This window comes from Belonocnema kinseyi, chromosome 4, assembly GCF_010883055.1.
Source record: "Belonocnema kinseyi isolate 2016_QV_RU_SX_M_011 chromosome 4, B_treatae_v1, whole genome shotgun sequence".
NCBI classification, from domain to species: domain Eukaryota; kingdom Metazoa; phylum Arthropoda; class Insecta; order Hymenoptera; family Cynipidae; genus Belonocnema; species Belonocnema kinseyi.
In genome coordinates this window covers 111,650,569-111,661,400 of record NC_046660.1, presented here as the reverse complement: position 1 = coordinate 111,661,400, position 10,832 = coordinate 111,650,569, and the positions used below count along the sequence as shown (strand labels likewise).

Below are 10,832 nucleotides of genomic sequence, written 5' to 3'. Positions count from 1 at the left end.
ATAATTTGAGTGACGAGAAAAAAGACATCGATAGCACTTCGGTGACGTTGATTTAAAGTTAATTAATTTTCCAACTGTCCTCTGACACGACAAGCTTCAACGATTTTACTTCAATCCACAAAATGAAAATAGAAGATTGTATTTGCATAATAGTTTCATGAGAAATTAAAAGCACTTCTGGAATTGTATGTTTAAAAGAAGTAATTATCACTATTATATAAAATTCCACTCTTTTTGATGATTAGGGATTGCTGAGTATTTTCAGCGCTATTTTGACAATTTGTAAAAGATTATCTCAGAAACTAACAATTTCAGTGACATTCGAGGGTTAATAGAACGCGTGGCCAGATAGCAAAGTGCTCACAGAAAAAACAATGTGTGAATTAAACACCAATTTCAGAGTACCATTTGCCTGCAACAGAAATTAACCAGGCGAATGCTACATTGCGATAAGCGAATCTCTTAGTTATCTCAATGTTTTAGGGTTATGCTTCCTTGTAATGCAGGGTTTGCAGTGCCGACTGGTTAGGGTACGAAGTGGCGGTCATTTGGGACACGACGTATGGGCTACTTGGAGTACCAAACGTAAAAGAAAACAAACAAAACAACCCACAATTTCGTACCCCAAGTCCAAGAGATATTTGAATTACAACCCACTTGAACACGAAAATGTGTAAAAAGTTTCAAAATATTTTCTCGGAAGGACGTCGCAAAAAACGTGTAATACGCTGTACACAGGCAATTGCTAGTCGTGTGGTCGCAGCATTTGCCTTCAGCTCTTCGAAGTCGTCTACGTTTTCGCACTTGTTTCGTTTGTGCACTAGCCTCGAGTTCATACTGCAAGTTTTGCATTATCCGGAAACCGCCTATTTTGAGCAATTATATCATGAATAACAACTTAGGAATGAAATTTGGGTTTTTATAATAATTCAAAACTAATAGCAATTTAGGAATGATATGTTGAATTTTTATAATAACTCGAAACCGTAGTGCGCATTTACTGAATTTTCTCACTCAATAGTTCAAAAATTTTAAATTTGAACTGTTCAAGTGACAAATTTTACTGCGTAAAAATATGTGCCTTTCAATTAGTATCATGGTGCTAGCTTCTTGAAATAATACAAATAATAATTTAAGAACTGTTATTATATGAGTTCCTTGGCGAGATCCTTAATTATTTGGAGCTGGCTTTCTGGAATCTCTGGTACGTACGCAGTCTACGAGTATTTACATTTCTCAGCAATTTTGTACTGTTAAAGCATTACTAAATCTCAGATAATTACTTGAAAGATTCTAGTAAACTAACTCTTATCAATTTAATAACTATTAGCAAATTTTTAATTCTGATAAGAAGAGATATTTCGGGTTTCACTCGTGTAAAAAACTACGAAGTTTTCCGACGTTTCGTGAACATTGCAGTTCACTCCTTCAGGACTGACCTGAAACACCAGTGAAACCCGAAATATCTCTACTTATCAAAATGAATAATCGTGAAAGCATTAAATCTATTATGAAATTTTTAATCAATTGATTATTCTTGCCTGAAGAATGGGTTGAATTTTTTAAAACTGTTTAACACATTTAACAGTCTATAATTGAGAAATTAGACCATATATATAAATGCAGGCAAATTATATTGATATGTCGAAATGGTAAAATATTCTATCTGGGTAATTGTGCTAGAAACATGCAAGTAAAAATTGTATGTAATTTTGAGTATGTTGGTGTTGCTGACACAATCTTTATGGGATTTTCAAACTTCCTTACTTCACCACTCGAGATAGAAAATCTTTGCTTACATGTATCGAGATAGAATATTGTCCTTTAAACAGCTGGATGTATCTTTTACTTATCTTAAATGCATCCATGTATTCAAGCTTGAATTGTCTGATGCACAAAACTTTAAAAATAGGAATTTGCGTATTAGTGTTTATCACTAATTTTTTGTGAAGAAAAAACGCTTGACTTAATTTCTTTTTTTTCGGAATTGATCGTTATCTAGAAAATTGGAGTCGCCAGTGATTTATGGCAAGGTTTTTATTTTCTCGCAGTAAACGTTGGACTGCTTTTCAACTAACTAACTAAAGAAAGACGTTGATGGATGAATATCGAGTCTTTCGTCTTAAGTGTGTCGGCTTTTCCTGAACAGAAACATTCTTGAAATGACTAGAATTTGTTTTGGGTGTCTTACAGACTTTTGAGATTCATTAATACTTTACGAATTTAACAAAATGTTTTTAAAAATACAGTCACTGAAAATTAGTAACTATTGGCAAAATATTTTTGGAAATTGTTGCTGCCTGTTATTTAACTTAACATAGATAGATAACTACTGTTATCATAAAAAAATTGTATCATCACAAAACCTGGTAACTTCGATGAACTGTCACGGTTTTTATTTCTTATTCAATAAAATTCTTTTCACGATTTCAATTATGTACTTTAGCATTAATCATATAATTATTAATAATTTGTGACTTTTACTGAAATATATCGTATGGCACAAATTTTCCCCCACTTTGCTCAAATATCATTATAAGACGATTTTGTCCGAAATTTGATCTTTTCTACGTTATGTTCAACACTATGATATGAAACGTATATTACATTTATTGCCTTACCTCGATCTGGAACTGCTGATTCAGATATTGCAAAATACACATACGTATTTGCATTGTCTTGTTTCTTAATTAAAAAGGACGCATTCTACCAAAAAAATGGTGAATACATTTTTTGTTGCAACTTATGTCGTTTTTTTTAAATTTAATTTTTCTATTTTAATGATATTTTTACATTTTAAACAAAAACGGCTCGTCCTATCAAAAAATTATACATGACAAATTTTTAGCTCTTTTTTGGTGGAGTAACTTTAGTCTATTCATTTTTTTATAGCTTGGGTAGATTGTCCAAAAATATAATTTCCTAATTTGCAATTTTTTTGTACGAATAAAACAAAAACTATGCTTTTTAACAAAAAGTGGTTCATAAAAAATGTATGGATCTTTCTTTCGTGCACAATTTATGTTTATTTATATTTTTTGTACCTTCCATAGTTTGACCGAAAAATTGATTTTTTTATTTTTTATTTTTTTTTGCGACAAAAATGTAAGTGTTTGATTTCATACAAAAATTCCAAAAGTTCTCATGATGATTTTGTAGGGTCTTTAAAAAACCAAATGTTTATTTATTATTATTATTTTTAATTTTGAAAACGTAACTCTGACAATTTTATTTGCATCGAAAAAAGTCATAAGGATAAATTTGTCGAATTTCTGAGTACTGCGAATAAGCCGTATATACAATGTTGACGTTTTGAAAAAATTCACACCCGTAGAAAGTGTGTCAAACGGCAATCCAATCTGCTAAATCTTTCCAATATTATCATGTTTACAGACTATAACGACAATGGCAATGACGGAACAACTAAGTAATGCTATGCGTATCCCCAATATACCCCTTCGCTCTGCAACTGCACATCATAACTAGGTTCTTCTGAACGAGCGTAGTCGCTCGTTCCAGCTTGCGGTGATTGGAGAAAGCATTACCAACTATTTTTGCTCGTTGATAATAATAATCGACGCTATATCCCGCTTGTTGTAAAATCTAGTATTCTTTACTCAAGGGTCCTTAAAAACCTCGACATTTGAAGGAATCCGCTCAATTCATTTTTCGCATAAAACCAATAACTTCTCATTATGATGAGAATGTAAAACATTAAATTAAAACGTGAGCATTTTTTGTTAAAAAATCTACACCAGGAACTAGTTGGGGGTTAACCAACGGGCCTCTCGCTTGCCGCTCGAGTGTTCTACCACTGAACTAAGTATACCAGTTAATTTTTGCATTATATACACTTTAAAAGATACTTAAAAGTTTTTTTTTCAATTCATTTCATTTTTTTATTTATTCACAAATTTCTATTAATTTATTTGTTTGTAGAATTAGCGAGGGAAAATGAATGTAACATTGGTAGATCCAGTACTATTTTTGCAGCATTGTCATAAGTGTTAGCATACTGTATTGGCATGAAGTATTACCATAAAAAGGATTTTGTTTGGACTGTTGCTAGCTTTTTCTTGAAAACTAACTACGCGGCTTTATACATCAATATCTTTCGCTAATAATTTATGCTAATATTTTTTGCCAATACTTTATATGAATATTTTAGACCAATATTTTATTACAATGCTAGGAAAATTGTCGTGGATCAACCAATACTCATCCAATATCTCTTTCAATACTTTTCTCAATATTCACTTTTTATACCAAACGTAATGAGCATATCCGCATTTCAAGTTATGAATGGCCACTGCATATATAACTTCAAGTCTTAAAATTTATCAAGTATTAAATATGTTCTTTTCAAAGCAAATGAAGAGATACGCCTTAAAAAATTCAAATATTCCTAAAAAAACCCGATTTTCATGCAGTTACGCGTATTTTAGCTAATGACGCAGGCATGGCATATCAGAAATTAACACAAGTTTCGAATGGGTTTCGAATTTATTTGTTTTTTCGAGAAAAAATTTTCCTATTTAAAAAGACAACAATATTCACAACTGCAACCATTATTATTTGAATTATATTTAATTTAAACAGTTAAACTAATTATTCATTTGATGTCAATTTCAGGGATGGATGACAAAGCCACCGAACATGAATATTCAGAATTCGAAAAAACCTCTTACAGTCACCTCTATGAATAAATTCTACGATACTAATGCAAAAAAAGGTAAACATTGTTTTTAATTGCTGTAAGATATTATGCTTTCAATTTGAAATTGTAATTATAACAATATGTTTTAACATTCAATAAAATAATGCAAATCAAAACCAAAAAACATCAGTAAATACTAGCTTTAAGATATTTTTTAAATGAAAAGAAATTAATAGCTCCAATCATATTGTTTTCTTCGCGGTTAAAAATGGATCATAAATATAACGCAATTTGCATGCGAATTGAAGCCAGTTTCACATCAAAGTATACATATAATAATTTCCAATATTGTGCCCAGTGTATTTATATCATGCTTTGAAGCTTACACCAAAAATTTCCGTTGAAATTTAGTTGGCCATTTATAAAATTCCATTTTCAATTTACTGGCCATAGCAATATGAGTTAATAGACGAGCTCAAACGAATCAAATATAGAATTTAGTCAATGGAAAATGAACTTTTTGTTTAGCATGTATTTATATTGACATTCACAAATGGAAATAGTGTGTGGGGTTAATTTTGCCTCACATGCGAAATGTTGAACACAATAGGCTCTTCCTTGCAAAAATAATGTTTTCGTATGGTTAACGGAAAATTTGTTTTGACAAATTTAATTAATTTTTTATCAAACGCAGTTTAAAATTTCTTAAAATCTGCAGGCACCAATTTTATACGCAACAAAATGATATCAAGATCGGTCGTAAAACAGTAAAACCCGTAACTTACATACGGGATTTATCACTTGCAGGATTCGCGGTTTAAACCTGTTAACTGATATTTTGGAAATTTAAAAAAATATGCCTGCTGCACGGGCAAATTCTCGTTGCACGATGCATGCGTGGCACTTCGCACTAAGTTTAAGGGCGTCTACGAAGCGTGGGGACGCTGTCGCGCTTCGCGCTCGTTTTCATATGTTTCATGCGTACATTTTAACTACATTTTCTCCAATATTATAAATATTATAACTTAAATCGAAAACTGTGATTTAAAATTCTGAGGAATTACAGCCATAAATTGTAACAGCAATTTTTTTCGATTTGTTTTTAAAGAAGGTTCTCAAAGCAACTACGGCTTTGACGATTACATCCTCATTACGAAACTCGCTCTCAATACTTTGTGTCTATTCAAGAAACTTTAACAAGATAGTTTGTAAATCTTGTTTAAATCTACTAAAAACAACGCTTTAAACTTACGGATCTCTGAAGGTATAAGTTTGGTGTGTGGGGTCAAAAAAAGCTGAGTTTTGTTAGCTACATTTTTTGAAAGAAAAATATCATGAAAATATGCTCCAAAAATTTCAGGACAAAATTCAAAGTATTTAGAAAGTTATAGCAAAAAGAAGAGAGCGCGCCGTAGTGCGTATGAAAGTGAGTAAACGCGCCAGCGGAGAAAATTGCGCAAGCCAACTCAAAAGAGGCTAGACCATTACGTAGGGCTCTAGAAGCTGCTAAAAATGATGACTATGAGGAATCTGAAGGACTATTCTATGCACCAGGCATAGGTGATTAATGTAAGTATCTTTTTCTTATAAAATATCTGTTGTCAAAACTTTTAACGCGTTTTTCTCGAAACCACGTTTTCGAAATTTCGGGGAAGCACTGACTAAAAACTGTTCAACCGATTTGGCTAAAAAGTTCATCCGTTATTCTTAACATATTTACCTAAGAACCGAACCTCTAAAAAATTTAATTTTTCAATAATAAATTATTTTTTCTTAAACAATTAAAAAAAGTGCGATTTTGAAACATTTTTTTTGCAAGTCCGCCATTTTTTTATTTTTGAAAAATGTTTGCATATTAGAGGTTCAGTCATTGGCGACAAGCCTACAGAATAATAATCCGTTCGAATTTTTGGTTTCAGATGACTACGGAAGGCTGTGTGCTTCCACGAGACAACATACTTTTTTTCGAGGAATCCACTTTGACTTAGAAAATTGACAGTAATAAAAACATATCTGAATTTCACAACAATCGCATTTTATTCCCATGTATGCAAAAATTCATGAAAAAACGTTGCAATTTTGGGCGTCACACTGGGCTTATACCTTAAAAACAAAATTGCATGTTTTTGAAAATGACCCAACTTTTGGAACTTCTGTTTAATTAAGAAATTTTATAAGAATCGTTTCAAAATACATTTATTTTATATCTAGTGCAAATTTTGATTGATATTTCTTAACCTACTTAAAAATTTGTTTTTCTCTTTTTTTGAAAATTTCTAAAACGTTGAAAAGCATAACTTTTTGAAATTCAATCGAATTTAATTTGTCACTAGGATAATTTGCAAGTCTTTTTTCTGTGTACCAGGAAATTTGACAAAAATTTCTAAAACTTATAAAAAAATTTTACTCAAATTTTTAAAAAGCTTTAACTTTTTGAATTTTTGTCTTTTCGAAAAATTTAACTGAAATAGTTTCTAAATATTTTTGATATCAAGTGACGAATTTAAATGAAATTTCCTAATCTATCAGAAAAATATTTGTTTCTATTTTTCTGAACATTTTCAAAAATTTCAAAAGTTTATAACTTTTCTAATTTTCATCAAAATGAAAATTTTATTTGGATAATTTGAAAGTATTTTATCCGTACATAAGAAACATGCATAAAAATTGTTTGAATTAAAAAAAATTCAAATTTTGAAAATGCTCTAAATTTTTTAATTTTGGCTGGATATATCTGATTAATGAACTTAACCTTCATTTTGGGAAACTTAAAAAGTGTATCAAAGGCTGACTTGATTGGACAAATCCTTCAAAAGTTAGCGTGGCTAAGGCATTTAGGTAACCATACATACAGACAGACATATAGGCAGACACCGATAAATTTGTATGATTTTGGGATTCTGTACATGCCGAAACGTAAAAATCCGTTAAAAACCAGAGTTCGAAAATTTGGACGATTACATTAAATTCTCATGAATGAAAATGTAAAAATTAAAAGGAATTTTACCGCTTCGTTTGCGGGATGATAACTGCTTAAAAATGTGCCAGAAAATAAAAAAAAATCAGTTTTGAAAAAAATGACAGTTAACAGGTTTAGATCGCGGACCCTTCACTTTATTCACAATCATTGTTCCGCATTTAAATTAATTACAGGATATTGCGCCAAAACTATGCACATGCACTGTAATCTGGTGCTGTAGTAACTTGGCATACAAAGCGTAATTAAAAAATAATAAATAGATAACAAATTTTCATTTGAGAGTAAGCGTTAAAATGAATTGAAAGACATTATTGTAAGAGTTTTTTCTGTATTGATGCCGATTTATATATATGTTACAGACAAAGTCTGATGTGCCGTCACACAGCAGTCTGCCTAGTCCCTCCACGAATTGACTGAGTGGTGTCAGGCAAAGTCAGGCAAAGGGTCGGGAAATTACAATTCAAAATAGTCTACAGATCGCAATTGTGAATGGACTTTAAATTTTTCCTTTTTAGAAATTATTAAAATTAAATTTTTAAGCAAAATTATTGAGTATTTTTATCAATTTTTGTTTCAGTATAATTATTTATTTAACGGAAGCTTTTTTCTAAAAAAAATATAAAAATAAACTCGAAATACGGGACAAGTTTTCTGAAATTTTAAGGGCACCAAATTTTTCTTTGAATTTTATTTTCATTGTTTGACTTATCGCTACGTCAACCACCGTTAAGAATTTTCAAAAACACTGTCGATTTATAAATATTATTCCGAAGTGATAAAAATAACTTATTCGGAAATGTACACTGAAACTCAAACCATAAGATAACAAATTTACTTTTAAAATACTTCCAACATTAGATCAAGCACTTCTATTCAAAAATCTTCTAAACTACTACGACCATGTCAGGAACTAGATTAAACTATTGCCGTTTTGAGGATAACTAAGTAGGCGCATCAGTCCCTAAATAAAGGGCGAAGGGAAGGAGGGAGTAGGGAGATACATTTTTTTCCATTACTTACTAAACTAATGCGAAATTAAAAGGAAGTTTTGTTATGAATTGTTATTGCTAAACCATTTTCAAATCAGATGTTCAATTTACCTATTTTAATCAAACACAAATTTCTTATGTGGCATACGAAATCTTAGTAGCATTGTCTATACAATTTTATCTATAAAATTGTACAGTTTATCATTTATAATAGAAAGTATTTTACACGTATATGGAATCATTTTTTATCAAATAAATCAACAATGAACAATTGTTGTTATTATTAATCTATTTATCACAAATAATAGACTGGTGCCTTGCATGGAATATATATCTATGAGTTCGTATTAATTAATCGGCTTTTTCTGAAAAGGCTTGAATTCGGAAAATATTTACACTTTAAAACAATAAAAATATTAAAAATGTATGATTTATATTTTCTAAGTCTAGCTATGTTAAATATGACACATATTGAGTTTTTTTTTTAGAAAAAAAACTTGCGTTGAATAAATAAATATATTAAAACAAAAATAGATAAATGTACTCAATAAGTTATCTTAAAAATGTAATGCTGATCATTTCTAAAAAAAGAACTTTCAAATCTATTCATAATTGCGATCTGCAGACTATTTTGAATTGACAATTCTCGAGTCAGCCCACTGTGCAGCAGGAAAAGTAAACCCCAAAGGTTTTATTTTTATACGGACTTTGCCTGAGCCTGTCTGGCACCTCACGATTTGACTAGGCAGAGTCCGAAGTGAAAGTGCTACTTCGGACTTCATCTGACACTGCTCAGTCAATTCGCGGAGGGACTAGGCAGACTGCAGTGTGACGGCACATGGGACTTTGCCTGTAACACATATAAATCAATACTTTTAAATGAAGTGTTCGATACCTTTTTATGTTGGTCTATACTCTTTTACTTTCTTAAATTCTACGTAAGTGATGGATTAAAATACCCTTTTGATTTGCATTGCTATTTCAGTTATTTAATCAGAGTGAACGTAAGTGATGTATTTCTTTGTTGATATTTTCCTTGTTACTTCCTACAGTAATTGCCCCAGATCCTCATCTAGATCATATTACTGAACGCGATTCAGGGAAAGCGTATAATGAGGAGGTTCAGGTTTATCGCCTCAACGGTGGCGTCGAGTTGGTACCTCTGCTGACACGTAGAGAGCATTATTCACAATCGCATCCCGTCCGACATCTCGTCTCTGATGCTACAAAATCTGTGTACACCTTAGAAACGTGAGTTACGTTCAAATTTATTATTATCAAATTAAAAACAATTATTTTTGTAAGTAAATGATTAATAATATATAAATAGACTGAAACTTCTATGTAACAAAAAATAAATTGAACTCGAATGATTGCAAAATCCTTTTATAAAGCTCTAATTCATTTCTCAAAATGCACCATCACGTGAGCGCTTTGTAACAGATTGACCTAAAGGTGCCAGAATGGTAATTATTTACGCTAAAATCGAAAAATGAAAGAGATATGGGCTAGTTTTTGCTGCCCGTATTGCGATAGAGTAGGAAAAATATGATTTTTCGCGGTAAGACCCGTTTTAATGTACCTATTGACATACGCAATCCTTTTAAGATGTCCTCACAAGAAAGGTACCCGAGGTGTACCCCACCGATTTTCTTGAAATTGTGATATGTTATAGAACATCAAAAAATATTCGACACGTATTTTTTTATACGTGCCCATAAGTTCATTTAAGGGGTGAAACACACCTTTGAAGTTCACCCCTAAAAACACATTTTTTTTAATTTCTCGAATACAATTCGTAATTTTTTACTGGAACAAAGTGGGTAACACTTGTTATTGAAAAGCACATATTTATGCATTATTTTTAGTCATCAGACTCGCAAGCCTCGTTTTTTATTAATGAAAAACTATATTTGATGGCCATTTTTTTCACTATACGCATTCCAAAATCTGTTGAATCTTGACAAAATTAATTGTTTTATGCACAATAATCAAAAATAAAGTTAACCTGTTCCGAAATTTTCAAAAAAAATCCCTTGAGGGGGTGAGCTACCCCTAACATTTATACTGTTATATTTCGTTATTCCATTACTATATCATGGTATAAAACTCTTGGATACTATTAAAATTGTTAAGTAAAGTTGATGTAGTTTGAAATTTTCTCAAATCAGCCCTTACAAATGAATTCATCCCTAAAATTCAATCA

The 10,832-nt window shown here is 31.1% G+C and overlaps 1 protein-coding gene across 2 annotated transcripts in view; it reads left to right on the top strand.

Annotated features, from left to right (window-relative positions):
* LOC117172105 overlaps positions 1 to 10,832 on the top strand; it is a 153,213-nt gene that overhangs the window by 87,067 nt on the left and 55,314 nt on the right. For both annotated transcript variants that reach the window (XM_033359883.1, XM_033359885.1), the window contains exons 4-5: positions 4,633 to 4,732; positions 9,679 to 9,877. In XM_033359883.1, the coding sequence (XP_033215774.1) occupies positions 4,633 to 4,732; positions 9,679 to 9,877 (299 nt within the window). The remainder of the gene's footprint in view (positions 1 to 4,632; positions 4,733 to 9,678; positions 9,878 to 10,832) is intronic.